This window comes from Cicer arietinum, chromosome 4 (genome assembly GCF_000331145.2).
Source record: "Cicer arietinum cultivar CDC Frontier isolate Library 1 chromosome 4, Cicar.CDCFrontier_v2.0, whole genome shotgun sequence".
In the NCBI taxonomy this organism is placed as follows: Eukaryota; Viridiplantae; Streptophyta; class Magnoliopsida; order Fabales; family Fabaceae; genus Cicer; species Cicer arietinum.
Window position 1 is genome coordinate 14,536,804 of NC_021163.2, and position 16,730 is coordinate 14,553,533.

General features: G+C 30.3%; 3 protein-coding genes across 3 annotated transcripts in view; 1 reads left to right on the forward strand and 2 right to left on the reverse strand.

Moving 5' to 3' along the window:
- The first annotated feature begins 4,293 nt into the window (after positions 1 to 4,293).
- LOC101494154 (uncharacterized) lies at positions 4,294 to 6,303 on the forward strand. Its single transcript, XM_004496830.3, has 2 exons — positions 4,294 to 4,561; positions 4,814 to 6,303. The coding sequence occupies exon 2, from the start codon at positions 4,944 to 4,946 to the stop codon at positions 6,009 to 6,011; it is 1,068 nt and encodes a 355-aa protein (XP_004496887.1). The 5' UTR covers positions 4,294 to 4,561; positions 4,814 to 4,943; the 3' UTR covers positions 6,012 to 6,303.
- Positions 6,304 to 7,475: 1,172 nt separating this feature from the next.
- Positions 7,476 to 12,228, reverse strand: LOC101494463 (uncharacterized). The gene is made up of 4 exons (XM_004496831.4): positions 11,715 to 12,228; positions 8,314 to 8,542; positions 8,060 to 8,184; positions 7,476 to 7,884 (listed from the first exon to the last, which is right to left on the reverse strand). Exons 1-4 carry the CDS (start codon positions 12,078 to 12,080, stop codon positions 7,798 to 7,800), a joined length of 807 nt encoding a protein of 268 aa, XP_004496888.1. The 5' UTR covers positions 12,081 to 12,228; the 3' UTR covers positions 7,476 to 7,797.
- A 2,648-nt stretch (positions 12,229 to 14,876) lies between these two features.
- LOC101494783 (leucine-rich repeat protein 2-like) overlaps positions 14,877 to 16,730 on the reverse strand; it is a 3,663-nt gene continuing 1,809 nt past the window's right edge. The window contains exons 2-7 of the mRNA XM_004496832.4: positions 16,594 to 16,726; positions 16,428 to 16,499; positions 15,785 to 15,928; positions 15,599 to 15,670; positions 15,402 to 15,473; positions 14,877 to 15,154 (exon numbers count right to left, since the gene is read on the reverse strand). Coding sequence (XP_004496889.1) covers positions 15,088 to 15,154; positions 15,402 to 15,473; positions 15,599 to 15,670; positions 15,785 to 15,928; positions 16,428 to 16,499; positions 16,594 to 16,726 — 560 coding nt within the window. The 3' untranslated portion in view covers positions 14,877 to 15,087. The remainder of the gene's footprint in view (positions 15,155 to 15,401; positions 15,474 to 15,598; positions 15,671 to 15,784; positions 15,929 to 16,427; positions 16,500 to 16,593; positions 16,727 to 16,730) is intronic.

Genomic DNA, 16,730 nt, shown 5'->3' on the forward strand with positions numbered 1-16,730 from the left:
AATATGAAGTTGACAAAGTAAATTTGTTGAAGATGGAAGTACAACTTCAATTGCATTAATTAAAGCAAGTTATTTGTCAGTCGCGATCACTTAAGTAAATGAGGTGTTGGAAACAAACAACTCGTTTAACTTCTCCAATGCCCAACAAAAGTTTTCTTCAAGTTCCGAATCCATATAAGCAGATGCAACGTTAAATGTCAACCCAGTTGAAGTTACACCAACAATTTCAAACAATGGTAACATATACTCGTTGATTTTGTAAGAGCTATCCTTGATCAATACAAGAGGAAACATGTTCAACAAAGTTATGGAATCTGGGTGCGTCCAAAACATGTCCCTCACAACGTTGGAGTCTCCATTAGTCCTACTCCAATAAACATACTTCTCAGCTTCAAGTAACTTCAACAAATGTTGCATATCAATTATAGGTCCTTTCAAAATTTTCCAATATGTGCTTCGTCTCTTGTAAATTTGATAGATATTAGTCACATTCTTCGTATCTAGATCTCTCAAAGATGACAAGATGTGTCTCGGTGCAACGTGGTACTTTGTCAGCTCGTCAACATGTTTCTTATCTTTTTCTTTTAAGTGTTTCATAAATGTATTATTCTCAAAAGTAGTCACTAACTCATGGTTGTGAAGTGAACACATTAAACTAATAATTCATCCTTCAACATTTTTCAATGGTTTTGATCTAAGTTTAAACGGGCAACTACACCTTTTAGTTGAAGTACATGTGTTACTTTTATTTGACTTATATTTTCCACCTCTATCACAACCAATAATTAATTTTGACTTCTTTTCTCTCTTTACGGTCTCTACGTCATATCGAGTAATGATAACTGCTACTCGATTTTGTCGACCGACCTCTGTTGCCCATAACATGACAGCTTCTCGCGACTCAAAAATTTGATCAGTTGTGAATGCTTCAGTTAAATCTATACATGTTGATTGTGTTTTTTCGATCCCTAATTTTTTTTTTTTTAAAAAAAAGTTAACATACCGGATTTTTGAAATTTCTAGTTAAGTATAATAACTACCGGAAATTTAAATAATTTAAAATTTCCGGTAAAAAAATTATAACTACCGGATATTTCAAAAATTTGAAATTTCTGGTAAGTGAAACGTAACTACCAGAAATTTGCAATTTCTGATAAAGTAAATGTATCTACCGGAAATTTATGGCACAAATTTCCGGTATTCAAAATACATACCGAAATTTTGATTGCAAAATTTCTAGTAACTTAATTGAACTATCAGAAATTTGAAATATGAAATTTTCGGTAATGTATTTTTGTGTACTGGAATTTAAGGATAAACTGTTACGTATCGGAAATTTAGTTGAGGGAGTGAGATTTTGAAGTAATTTTTTTTACCACTAAGTGAATGAAATTTTTAAGGATAATTTATTGTTTTAACAAATTAGAGGTACAAAAGCTAACTTTCCCGACTTTAACTCTTCTCCACAACTTTAAAAAAATACAATTTTAACTTTATCTTTTTTATTTTCTTGACATAATTTCTCTCGCGATCCATTGACTTAATTTCAAGTAACAATTCAATTATTTATTTTATTTTTTTTCGATTTAGTACTTTATTTAATTTTAAGTAACAATTCGACCTTTCATATTTAGAAATGTCAATAATATTATCTTTATTTTTACAAAATTTCAAAATATTCATCAGAATTTTCAAACAAAACCCATAAAATTAATTATCATCTTTAATATAAAATCAAATTCCATCATATTCATAACTCAAATTTTGAAATAAATTCATATTTCCATTCTTTATTTGATGTTGTTGGATATGAAAATATGAGGTTATTTGAAAATTTGAGTTATACATTTGATGAATATATGAATTTTCTTGAAATTTGTATTGAATTTTATGGAATTTATTTGAATATTTTGATGAATTTTCTAAGTTTATATAGAGAAATGATAATATTGTTGATATTTTAATATATAAATGATCAAATTATTACTTAAAATTAAATAAATGACCAAATAAAAAAAAGACTGAAGTGTTTCTTTAAATTAAGTTAAGGGACCATTGAATCAATTATATCTATTTTGTTTTATTAAAAAAAATTTAATTTATTTTTACCTATCTAATTTTTCATTTTCAAAATTTTTGTTGGGCAAAATAAATTGAGAAAAATTCTTAATAACAAATTTTTCATTTTTAAAATTTCGGATAGAGAAAAAAAAGTTGAAAAAAGTTTATTATCAAATTTTCTGTTCTTAAACTTTTCGTTGGACAAAAAAAAAATAAAATTTCTATCACATTTTTTATTTTAAAAATTTTAATATACAAAAAAATTGAAAAAATTTGTGCCTATAAAGTTTTTTCGTTTTTTAAATGTTTTAAAGAAAAAAAAAATTACCTACCAGTAAGGGATCTCTTAACTCGTCAACCAAACTTCTTAATTTTCAATATTGGACCTCTTAACAAAATTTATAATATGCCAAAAAATTTAAAATTTTAGTCTGGTTTTGTGGTTTGTTAGACTTTTTCTATGTGTGTATCTCATCTTTACAAGACGGTGGTAAGGTTTGTTAGTCTATTAAAATAATTATTTATATCAATATTTTTAAATAAATAATTAGACATTTCTTTAAATAAAATAATGAATAATCTAATAAATGAAATTAATTCTATTTTTAAGATTTAACACGACATTTAAAAAAAATTGATTTTACATTTTATACTTCAATTCTATTTTATAATAACACATTTGAATATTTTAAGTTGTCTAACACAAGAGAAAAGTTAAGAGTTGAAGATTATACATTGATTTTCAATCTTACACGAATCAACCGATCCTAGTTATGCTTTGATTTCTCGGATCTCACTTCAAAACATACACAATACTAAAATAGCAACGGATTCATCTAAATAAAATCTTCAATTGACTTTAACTTTATATTCAACTTTACATTATTTCAGACTCATTCTTTTACATTTATAATCAATGTATAGTCATTTTAGTACATCTATAATATAATATTTTAATATATTATATATTTTCACATATTTTTAGTATGATGGACATTTCACATTTAGTCGGATGTTATAAGTTTTTTTACAAATATTTAGAGTATATCTAGAAATACATTAATGAAATGATTATATAAATTTTTAAAAAATAAACCTATTATCGGAGAGTTGTTTTTACACTAGTCAAGAAGAGTTGTTTTAAGCTTATCAAATAGACGATAGATGTTTTTTTTTTTTCTTTCTAAAAGTAAATATTTTTAAAAAATCATAAAATAATTACTTTTAGTTCAAAATAATGTAAAATATAATTTTTTTAGCAAATTAGAAAAATTAATATATAACATCAATATATGACAAGTTATATTTTTGTTCTTCTTTATTCATTTTCATTTGTTAAATTTTGGACGGAGATAACAAGAAAATGGAAAAAAAAACTTAATCGTTTAACACAACAAATTAAAATAAAATTGAAGATGAGAGATTGGTTATTAATCATACATAAATCAATCCATTTCCTTATTAAAGTTTGATTTCTTTTACAACACTTAAAAAACACATATCACTAAAATATCAATTAACAGTTGATTATTTAAATAAAACCTTCGATTAACTTTAATTTTATCCTCAAATTTGGATAATTGTTGATCATTTTAATACATCTTTGGAATAACACTTTACTATATTAGATATTTTTGCATTTTGTTGATACAATGGATATCTCACATTTAATTATATAATTTCCCATACAAATATTAAATTATATCTAATATAAAATACCTTAATTTTTTTTTTCAAAAGTCAACCTATTTTCGTGCATTGTACGAATTTGTGCCCTAGCTAAATATGTCATATAAAACTTATCTAAAAGTAAACATTCTAAAAAAAATCATAATATATTTGTTTATGACAAAAAATGCAAGATAACTACTTATAATATAGATACTATTTAATAATCATTAAAGGTAAAAACAATATCTTAAAAATTACTGACAATTATAAATAAAAGTTTACTGTTTAAACCATTTAATATTATTATTTATAATTTATCTTTTATTGAATTAAAAAACATTTAATATAGATAATTGATTGTCTAACATTAAAATGAAATAATTATTTTTAATTAATTAATTAAAATGAACAACTTAATGAAATTTACCTATATTTCATTTAAAAGTTAAAAAAAAATTATATTTAACTAAAATTCTTAATAATAACATTGAGAATAATTTTTATTTTTCTTATAACAGTAATTGAACAAAGTATATTGCAGTGTATATTTGTTCCTTTTTTATATTTAGCTTCATTTACTGAATTTTGGAGAGAGAGAGAGCAAAAGATGGGAGAGAGAAAGAGAGTGGTCTTAACACAAGAAAAAAAAAGACCAGGGTTGAGGATGAGACGTTGATTCTTAGTCTTACATGAATCTATTCCAATTAGGGTTTAATCTCTCTCTCACTTCATCTCATTTCAGAAACACACCACCAAAATAGCAATTGCTTCAATTCCAGCAGCTTCAACTTCATCATACTCAATTCCACATCGTTGGTGACCCTTCCTGGTACGAATCTTCTTCTCCCCTAACTTCATTAAATTTGTTTACTTTCCTTGAAATCCTAAATGGGTTTTCTTTCTTACTTGATAATCGCCACTTGTGTTTCTCAATTTTGTTTGTTGTTCAATTTTTCCTAGACGCGTCTTCTGTTTTTTTTCTTCTTCTTTTTCTCACCAATTGTCCACTGAATTGTTATCTGTAATCAATTAATTGTCGAATTTGATGATCATTTCTGATTGAAAACTTGGTGAATTGCAGATAGAGAGATTGTTTGGAATTTAGGGTTTATGGAAGCATTTTTGTTTTAGATAAGTTGGGGGTTTTTTGCTGGAGAATTCAAGATTTTGATTTACCTGTTGTCTCAGTGATTGTGAGAAGATTGGGGAAAATGACGGTACCTAAACGAAACTATACTCGAATAAACACTTTGGAGCTGAAAGCTCTGATTCTTAGAAAGGTTGGTCATCAGAGAGCTGACAAGTACTTTGATCAGCTTGGAAAATTGGTTAGTTCGAAGATTACTAAGTCTGACTTTGACAAAATTTGCATCATGACAATTGGGAAGGAAAATATTCCTCTTCACAATCAACTCATTAGGGCAATTCTCAAGAATGTTTGTCTGTCAAAAGTCCCACCAAATAGAGACTCCACGAAAATCGGGAGTGTCTTGAGTGCAAAAGATACAAATGGACAGCAGAGCAGCTCTATGCAAATGCAGTATGGGGAAGCGTTTCCTCCTTCCTTGCGGAGGGGTGGTTTTTTTGCTACCCGTGATAGGAGGTTAAAGGGTCGCGGAAATGCTTTGGGACAATTAGGGAAGCCCCAAATTCTTGCATCTAAGGATTTGGCCTATAAAACTCCAGAGCAGCAGAGTGCAACAGAACTGAATTCCCTTGGTAGCAGACCTCCTATTTCTGTTGAAGACGGGGAAGAGGTTGAACAGATTGCTGGAAGCCCAAGCATTCAAAGTAGGAGCCCAGTTACAGCTCCCCTTGGGATATCGATGAATTTCGGTTCTGGGTGTAGGCCTCTTTCTAATGCATCATTATGCAGAAAGTATTATCCAGAGACCTGTCACGGCAATGGATATCTCCCTGACACATCATTTCTGAGGAGTTGTTTGGAGCAAAAGTTGGAGAAGGAGGGTTTGACTGTGACAGTGGATTGTGTAAATCTATTGAATAATGCACTGGATTCTTATCTGAAGAGGTTGATGGAATCATCTATGGGTTTATCTGGGTCAAGATTCGGAAATGAGCACCAAAGACAACAAAATGGACAGTTTGTAGCTGATTCAAATGTACTGTTACCCAGAAGAAATATGCAATCAGCAATACAATCTTCTGGTGCATCTCTCTTGGATTTTCGTGTTGCAATGGAATTAAATCCACAAGCTCTTGGACCAGATTGGCCCACACAACTTGAGAAGATTTGTATACGTGCCTCAGAAGAGTGAAGACTTTGTTGTCAATAGATCAGAAGTTTAGCAGCAGATGAAATCAAAAGGTGCAGTTGTGGAATGCTTTGAATATTGAATTGTGTTTACTTCAACAGACATGGAATTTTTGTCTATTCCTAAAGCCACAAAATTAGCCAATACAGAATAAGCTAATAGCATTTTAGATATAGATTGATAATTGTTAGGGAGTGGGTCATGTCTATACAAGATATTGGAACCTCTGGATACAAGTTCTTTGAACTATGAGTGTAATACCATTCTTCAATAATATTCAGTTCTTTTTGTTAAACTTTCTGTTTCTTTTCTCTTTAGTTCAACTAATTTTCATTGAAATAAAGCTGTGTTGCATTCTGAGTGTTAAAGCTCAAATGTGGTCTGTCAACTATGCTATACAACAAGTTTACTATTGAATTACTGCATCAACAAACACGGACACAGATCCAGATTTTGTGGTCAGGAGAAACACAATCAAGGTACTTTGAAAATTGGTTGAAGATTGGATGACTCATAGTTTGACTTCACTAAATCAGTTTTAAAATACATCTTTGAACGAGTCTTCTGTTCTACATCTGACATAAGATGTCTATGACTGTGTGACTACCCATACTCCCAATTCAAACAAAAGGTATAACTTGGCAAGGGTTTGAGCAAGTTTGGGATATCGTATATTGTTGCTTCAACTCTATGTATGTTTCTTAAAATTGTCACTCTAGGAGTTGGTCTGGCCGTTAAACATATCAGTCTGTTTACTATCCAAGCCTAAAATGTTTGTGCTCCAGCAATGTTGTGTTTCATCATTATTCCCCATGAGGTAGGCAATAAACCATATCAGGATTTTCGGACCACTGTTTACTCATGTTAGCCTTATAGTGTCTACATTCCATGTTTGCTCGTTTCAAAAAGCTGCTGGTCCACAATGAGACTTGTGCAAACTTGCGTTTAACACATGCATATTTCTATGACAACCTTTGAGAGAATAACATCTTCGTTGTATAATCTTGAGTGTACTGTATAATCAAAGTAACAAGGAACTTGCTTTCTTTTGATTAGATTTTGAGTGTGAGTTTTATTAATAAAAAAATACTATCAAGTTAATCTTCGAATCAACCCAACTGGAGTTAAATGAGTTGAGATTCATGGTGAGTTTCAAATTTCAAAGAGACTAACAATATATAAGTTTAATTTATGATTAATACTAATTCAATTTCATCAAATCAAATGATAGAACAGCCTTGAATTGTGTTTCTTTGAACTGGTAGTTGCAATTTTTGTATTCTTCATTAAATTTTATAATCCTAATCACTGTATTCTATAAAGATTTGAAAGGACGATATAATACTTACTCGAGAAAAGGACTCGAAGATTCAGCTCGACTCTAGTGTGCAGATTTTCCTCTCCTCTTGGTTAGGAAGGAAAAAACTAATATCACTTGTAAAAAAAATATGAAATACTTCTTGAAAATATGACTAAAATATGTCTTCAGATAAATATAAGGAACTAAAACCTTCAATAACAAATTCTAACAGAGCTTCTGCCGTTCTATGAATTGGCCAATTCATATTCATATAAGAATAAGGATTACACAAACAAATACAAATGAGGAATAAAAGTTAAAAATAAAAAGGTATCAACCGAGTGTTGTGATTAGTACTAGTATAGCCATGGTGTGAGATCAGCATTCCCAACAGACACCCCAAAAAGATTTGATTGTAAACCGCATCGTCCAGATAAACTCTATAAACAATAGTCAGTCTGAATCTCAGTCATGAACTACCGACGGTGATCAGCTAGTTGTCACTGCTTTCTCTAGGCTTGCCATATAGGTCATGTAAATGGTCCACAAGTAAGAAAATGAATTGCTGACTAATGGCTGTGCCAATGAACAGATGCAGAAAATCATCAGTAAACAACCAGAGTTTAACACAACAAAAATATAATGGAAATCTTTTGCCTATTTATGGTGGCACATGCCATGCATCATCCAAAATTTACAATCACATGGCATGCTGCAAGGTGAGAAAAGGTAAGAAGAAATAAAAACATACCTGTAAATGGACAGGAATGAATCTAAAAGTAATAAAATCACATATAGGCCAGTACATGACTCCATTTAACATCGTAGGAAGCAAATCACGCTTTAATCGCGCAACAATCTCATCACCGTTTTCACCTGGCAACCAAGAGAAACTGTTAACGATTCATGAACTTAAAATAGTAAAGGGCGGAGCAAAGGTTTTATGGAACTTTGTACAAAACGGGAATTGTGGAGTAAATATTAAGCTAAGAAAATTGGACATACCTTGCAAACGAGCATTCAGGGAGAAGAAAACAACAGTCATGGCAGGTCCATAAAGCGACTGGCCCATTACCATTTTCTTCAATGTAGAGATAAGATCCCTCCCTGGGAAAAGCTTTGACACAAAATTGAACCAGAAATGCAGTGACGGTCCTAAAATGATCATCCCATATCCCGCCATGCGCAAAGTCCTTATAAAATCAAAAGATTTTGAAGATTGCCGCTCAATAGTCTGAAGGAATTAAATATTAAATACCATTTGAGTATTAGAGAAACATCAGAATGAGCATGAAGTATGCAACATCAAACCATGAGAAGCCAATTAATAAGATGATCTTTTTAAAAGACTCAATAATTTGTCAAGTGAGTCTGCACAAGAACCTGAAACAATATATGGATTGGAAGAATTTGAGAGGTAACCAATCTCGAGGTTCCTCAAGAACGTCATCAATGTAGTGTCACCAGCATATCCAAAACATACAACAGCAATAGAAGAACTAAGCAGTAGGTGGGGCTAAAAAAGTGATCTTATTAATTATGTAGAATATTTTCATTCCTTTTTCATTCTGATATTTTTTACTGATTGAAGTTATTATCAATAAATAATAATACTAATTTCAAAGCATACTCCATCCCTTTAGAGCTTATTTCCTACTTATAAGCTCCAAATTAATTTTTGTGATTGTAGTATCTTAGCATTTGGGTTGGGTCTACTCAACCCTACAAAACCGGCCTGGTGGCTCATAAGGTGAGAAATGTCTCCCACTGATAAACACTTTTTCAGGCAAACCACGTCAAATATGAGACTCTTGACACATCTCTCTCACGCCAAGACTGAACATCTAGAGCGTGACTTGAGTAGCTCGATAGCAGGAGGTCCAACATATCATGAAAATATTTTTATACCATCTTAGAATTTGAGTTGAGTCTAACTCGTTCGTATAAAACTGAGGTCCAGTATTGTCCAAATATTGGAAAAGATGCACACTGACTCTCTGTAAGAAGAAAATTAATCACCTATGCCTCAAAAATATTTTCAGCAAGACAAACTACAAACGGCATCTACAAGTTGAATCTTGAATTGCAAAGAAATCATTTATTCCAGGATAAATTTGAAATAATGATGTAATTTTTTGTACAATTTTTTAAATGAACGTATAATAAACTACATTAATTTCTATTGCTAAAAATTAGTATCCATCCAACACACTCCTTGAACAAAGTGTGCAACCCAAGAAAGTACATACAAGCAGGGTAATAGGGACTTGAGAACTATGGTGTGCCCAAGTCCCACATCGAGTAGTATGAGATGTAAGTGGTTTGGTTTTTTCCCCTTGATACTTAGTTTCTAAGGGAGGGTCCTCCAAGTGCTTGGTTACCCATCACATGGTTGTCAAACTCACAAGTTTCTTCTACATAGGAAAATCAAGCTGAATTTTGTATAAACTCATTTCTTAGCAAACTCAGTTGAACTCGTGTATTACGAAAGTGAGTCTGATGAAAATGTAAAATCAGGATGCAAAAGGAAGGCATTTCACCATAGGGATTTTGTATTTCTGCTTACTCACAATGTTTCCAAAGCTGCCCTTGCTGTGGTAGCCTCCCATCCTACCATGTATAAACAAACAATCAAGGCATTGCTCACTCCCTTCTGCAACCCTCCAGTTTCCATTTATTCACAATACTTCCAAAAGCTGCCCTTGCTCTGTTGTAGGTTCCCATCCTATCAAAACAAAGAATCACTTTATTGTTCATTCCTTCCGCAATCCTCCAGTCAATACTCACTGTCCAGAGATCCAGTTTATTCATGAAGCACTGCTGCATTGCAGCAAATTTTCTACACACTGCTGCACTAGACGATTTCCTCCCTCCAACATTTTTATGCTTCCCACAGCACTAACCTGGCCCTGTTAGATGCCTGCCCAGTATTGTGTGAATAAGGTGCTGTCTTCTCTGTACAAATAGACCCATCCCATTTCTGTTTCTGATCTTTTTTATTTGTCTATGTGCAGTAGTATTGCTTGTGTACGTTTTATGCCGTAACTTTTGAAATTCATGAATATTTGTAGCTCATTTTAATTTTTTCCACAATATGAACTTATGTATGTTTTGGTCATTTTGAGTAAGACTTGTGCTATGACACTTTATTATTATGATGTATTTTATTGTGGAATTGGAATGATGAAAGATTTAGGATACCATTTATAGTGTTATTAACAAAAAAATTATTTTTATATTTGGTATACTCATATCTAGTTTTTATTAATATTATTTTTATATTTGGTAAACTCATACACAAGGTTGTCAAAATCGTAATGACTTGGGTGATCCTGGTCACAGGTAGAATTGCAGTTTAGCAGGATCCTTTGGATTGTAGATCTTACTCGTGAGATTGGTGGGATTGATTGCGAACATCAACCAGTTTCGCATATCAGGTGATGCAACCCAGTTGAGAACAACAACTTTTCTGTGTTAAAATGTAAACCCTAACCCAATTTTGAGTTTCAATAATCTGTGGTTGTGTTCTTTGGAGTCTGGACAGATTCTTCGTTCTCAGACATCTCTCGTGGAAGCTTCTGTCGACCGTGTTCTTCTTCTTATAGTGTATGACTTTTTTGTGGTTTATAAATTAACGTTTATTTAAGTGTTTGTAATTTAAAGGTTTATTCTTATTTATATATTATTTTATGAATTTTATAGGACTTATTCAAAAAAAAATATTGAATTTTATAGGATCTTATGTTCCATGTTACTATCCCACGATTTATGATCTTGATGTTGACTCCCCTTCTCAATCCTAAAGTAAAATCTCGATTATGACTACATTGCTCTAACAGTCTACGCAGAAATTGCACGAGTTTGCATACACTCTTGAGTTTGACAACCTTATCTACCAGAGCAACTATGTAAACTACATGCACATAGAGACAGATTAATATAGAATAACGGCTGTATTAAAATTTCTTGCTGGGTCTCTCCGCTTCCATTCTACTCCATTCCCATAATTAATGCAACTAGTAAACACCAGATGATTACAACTTTCATTCCACAATCAATGAAACACTCACAACAAGTAGAATCATTGATTCCATCTAAAAAAATCAGTAATAATGCTCTAACAGTAGAAAATACACAGTTAAAAATCAGAGCATCCTAGGATTCAACAACATTGGACAAGCACCATTTTGAAACTACATATTAAACCCTAGAAGTTTTACAATGAACCCAGAACACCAATTCAACAATTATAACCTCAAATGTAAATGATTCCTTCTGAACCAAAATCAATGCACGTTCTCTTCCGTTTCACAATTTTCAATCTTCAATTATTAAAAAAATAATAATAATAACTCATGTACAAGAAAAACAAGGAAACAACATTAGATAAAGGTTGAAAGGTGTACCTGAGAGGATAAATCAGCAGCAATATAAATAAGTGCAGAAGTAACACTTTTGGTGAGAATGGGGTTTTTCTTTATCATCCCCAAATACCAACCTACAAAACCAACCTTGGAAGGGGATGCTGTTGTAGCAGACGAAGAAGAAGAAGAAGAACAAAACGATGAAGAAAACAAAGATGGTGAAATTTCATATTGTCTTGTTTTTCTCAAAAAATCTGGTAATCGAAAGTAAGGTTTAGAGTGGAATTTGTTGCAGAGAAGAGAATGAAGTTTGATTGGATTAATGGAAGGGTTTGTGAATATTAATTGCTTCTGTAACATGATGACATGGGAAACCTTAAAGCGATTCTTGAGAAAAACACTGTTCATGTTTTGTTTCAGGGTTTTGGGGTTTTGTGGTAACGTTGGAATATAAAGTATCAGAGTTCCGAGTTGGTGGGAAATGGAGGTGCAAATAGCAAGTTCATTCAAAGAGAAAAGGGGGTGAAATGCAATTACGGCTTTAAACTCCAAAGTTCTCGAAATGCACACGTAATTTCACTCGCTTCTTCAACTTCTCAACCTCACAAGTCACAATTCATGCCTTTCTTTCTTTGTTTCCTCTTCAATTCTCTCTCCTCCAATTTTTTAATGTTTTGTTCAAATAAAATTGAGTGAATCACCTATTTATTTATTTTCCAGTGAAAGCAACGTTTAAAAAAAATAAGATCTTACATTTGCAATTTTTTATGTCGACAACTCCAAGTTAGAACTATAAGATACTTCTTCCGCTTCTATATTTAAGGGGAAAAAATACAGATATTCAAAAATTAATCAATTTTTATTAATATTGAAAAAAAAATTTAATTGACTTCTAAAATTATCTATAGAATATAATAAAAATGTATTAATTATCAATAAATTTTATTATTTAAAAATACAACAATTTTAATTTTTTTTTTTAGATTTTTGAACTTAAAAGTGATGATTTGACATTTTTAAAATACGACAATGTATAATGATTAACCTTCGTGAAGTTGCAATAAAATTTTATAAAATCTTAATTTTTAAATTCAAAAAATTTAATTTTTGTAATTTAATTAATTACATATGAATAATTAATGTATCTAGATAATTTTATATAATAAAATTGTATGACACATCATTTAAAATATATCAGATCATCATTTTAAAATTAAAAAATTTAAAAGAGGAATCAAAACTATGGACTTTTAAAATAGAATGATCAATTATATAAATTGATAAAAATAAATAGACTAAAACTACAATTAAACTAATATTACTATTCTTAAGTTTGTATACAAATCTACTTATTCATTTTATATATAACAAATTTTAATCTTCTATCCAAAAAAAAAGTTTTTATTTTATTATATTAATATTAATTATAATATATACTCGATCAAATAAGAAATAATTAAATTAAATTTTATTCAACAAAAATTAATATATTTAGTTGATATTAAGAATAAGATACATCACCAAATTTTAAATTAATATCTCCTATAAAAGTGCAAGAAATAGAGAGGAATAAATATTTTTTTTTTTAATTCTGTCGGCACCTAGCGCATTATTGTTGAAGCGTAGTTTACCTAAAGAATTGCCATGAATATGCTTGTCACTAAGGCCAATTATTTAGTTTATTTTTTTATAAATAGAAGTAAAGGTCAAACGCTTAAATTCTGAGGCATACTCTTAAAACTAAAAACAGATTCAAGCTTCTCAAAACGTAAGTATTAAGATTTCAGCCATTTACTTCCTCGTCAAACTTTAAATTCCCGTCATTATTTTTCAAATCATTTTTGTGATGTAAAGTTTTCGTTTTTACGATTATTATATTTGAATTATGCTTGATTTTATTCTTGCATGTCATTTTTTTTTCGCATCAAATTATTTTCCATGAAAATTTATGCTTAATTGGTCTTAATTTGTGTTTTGAAATTGCATAAATTTTAAACAAAATCTAAAATAGTTTTATCATGCTCGTAAAATCATTTTGACTACTAAATACTTCTCTGAAATTTCACCGTAAATGAATTTATAGTTTAATTGATTCAACCACAATTAGATTAAATCACATATAAAAAAACTTGAAAATGTATTAAAAAGTTAAAAAGTATATAAATGCAAAAAAAATAAATAAATAAAGTTGAGATTAGAGAGACTAATTTCAACAACTGAATAGAAGAAGGTGTAACCTCCATGAGGATTTGTATACTTATTAAGAGATGCTTTTTTAAACTTTGATTTGTAGTAATAGGGTAAGATACCGGTATTAATAAAAAGATAGTATTTGAGTGAAGTATAAATAAAAAAATGGGTTATAGCTTTGTCAGTCTTTCGAGCTACGTGTTAACATGCCAATCTATTTGTACCACGTGTATGTTCAATTAACACGTGTAAACAATTTGGATTATTTGAAAAAGAAAAGTAACAATGTGGAATCCTAATTGAGTCGCCAAAGTGGAAATTATACGTCGCAAATTGCGACTAAGTCATGTGCATGTACAAGCAAAACATTGACCATTAGTTACATTAATTTATATTTTTGTTATTAATAGTGTTATGAATCACCAAAATTGTCTCCAGTTTAGGTGTCATGTTTCATTGAGTAAAAAATGTAATATTTTAGCGTTGAAAAATAAATATTGTGTAACATTATTATTATCAACCAAATTAGTCACTAGTGCTCATCGCATATTAAATTCAAACATTGAACATAAATTTTTTTAGGTTCAAAGCATGTTTAATTAGATAAGAACCTAAGGTTCCCAATGGAGGTTACAATATCAGCATGGCTAATGCCTAATGAGACCAATAGGGATACCACCCAAACCAAAATTCAGAATCCACTTGCCTAGAAAAAAACACTAAATAATGAGCACCAAAATTAGAATTCCTACTAATTTGCCTAATAGCAATAGATGTAAATGAAATAAGTTTAACTTTAAACTAATATTTATAGATTTTAAATCTAAACATGTTTTTACACTGAAATTTTGTTCAATTCACTTTTATGGAAATATATCAAAATACTAACCACTTTACTTTCAATTCACTTTTTTAATAATATCAATTTTATAAAATCAATTTATTTCACCTTAGAACAAAAACTGCACTAAGTTTCTTTAAGTGCTCATCTTACTATTTCATGCCACTTGCAACTAGATATAGATACTCTCATCTTACATACAATTGTTTTTTCACCATTCTTACAATCACTCTTAAATTTTTATTTTCCAATCAATATAAGTAAACAACTAAACATGGGGGAAATATATATATTGATGTGGAAATAACACCACCAATTCTTATGCTCCCTAGGAAAATTAACTTGCTTCATTGTGGTCTCAAACAAAATTATATATATCTTTCTTCAGCATCCAAAATCGTACGAAACAAGTCCTTTCAGCTCAGGACCACTGAGTCTGTTGTTTTCAAAACTGAAACAGAAACATGAGAAATGTATTGTAAAGTAAATCCAACAGTACCAAGAAATTTAAAATTACTACAGCTTCAAATTAAATATGTGAATATTTTGTACCATCATATACATTTGTTATGCATGGATCAAGTTTCAATGTGGTCACATTGAAATCAATCATGTATCAACTATCAAGCAAGTATGTTAAATGTGGTCACATAACCTGGTTGGAATTAAAGAGAGAAGGTATTTGATTTTTGTTGTACCTTTTAATTGGGAAGGATCCAAAGTTGCCATCAACTGGTATTGTTCCACAAAGGTCATTATTAGAAACATCACTGCAAAGTTGAAAGTTAAAATCAGCTCATAAATGATAAATCAAACACAAATAAGTAAGAAAAAAACACTGAAAATTGAATTTGGATTATCTCCTTCACATTCCCTAAGATTAAAAGAAACTCACAAGATTTGGAGATTAGTGAGACCAGTGAGTTCTCTCGGAATAGATCCTATTAATTTATTATTGTTAAGCCGCCTGATTATCGATCAATGCAAATTAGTGACAAAATCATGAAATAATTTATACATCACTAAAAAGAAAAAGAAAAATGTCCAAAAGTGTTTTTGCAAATTAGCATAACATACTTACAAGAATTTTAATGACTTCAACTTGCCAAATGACTTTGGGATTTTTCCCTCCAACTTGTTACCATACAAATCCATGCTAATAAGTGCTTTCAACTTTCCAAGTTCCTTAGGAACTTTTCCTCTTAAGTCATTCTCATACAACTCCCTGGAATTAAGAAATTTAGAACCTACAACAGTTCATAATTTTGTACTCTCTAGTGTTTGTTTTTGTAATTTAAAGGGACAAAGTTTAAATTCTCTCGGAGAGAGTTGTTGTAACATGAATGTTAGTAATATTTTAATTAATAATAATTTTTTATTTTTCTAATTTTATTTTTAAAAATTCCTACCCTGGCAAAAAAAACATTGAATTAAGCTCCTATAAAGTGGACTCATTTTTTAGAATAAAATTAATAGTCAATAAACAAATCAATAATTGATATTATATGCACATGTATAACTAATTATGGTTGGTTACGATATCATAGTCAAATTTAAAAATGTTGAGTACCAATACAAAATTAAAAACCTTAAATTAGCATGTTCAATTTCACAATTTTAATAATGTTAGATAAGCCACATTTTTTATATAAAAAAACAGATCAAACAAAGAAGCTTATATCTAAAATTCTGAGCTGTATTAGGAAAGGAAAAACCAAACATACAGATATTGCAGATGGTGTAGCTGGCCAAGTTCTGAGCCCAAAGTTCCAGAAACATTAGAATTGCCCAAGTCTCTGAAATACAAAATGATACAACCAAATGAAATTTCAGCAATAGAAATACTAAAAAAAAAGTCTTGAAGAAAGAAAAGAATAAAGAGAAGCTTACAAGCGAATCACATGGTTGTTGGAGTCACATGTAACATGAAACCAAGTACATGGATTAACCAAAGTTGGGTCCCAGCTTTGCAGCACATTGTAGGGGTCAGAAAGTCTGTTCCTCAAAGCATGCAGAGCATTCCCTAC

Coding starts and splice junctions, on each gene's coding strand:
- LOC101494154 (XM_004496830.3), top strand. CDS start 4,944: ATGACGGTACCTAAACGAAACTATACTCGAATAAACACTTTGGAGCTG.
- LOC101494463 (XM_004496831.4), bottom strand. CDS start 12,080: ATGAACAGTGTTTTTCTCAAGAATCGCTTTAAGGTTTCCCATGTCATC. Junction 8,543..11,714: donor CTGCTGATTTATCCTCTCAG/GTACACCTTTCA, acceptor TAATTCCTTCAG/ACTATTGAGCGGCAATCTTC. Junction 7,885..8,059: donor TCATTCCTGTCCATTTACAG/GTATGTTTTTAT, acceptor TCATTGGCACAG/CCATTAGTCAGCAATTCATT.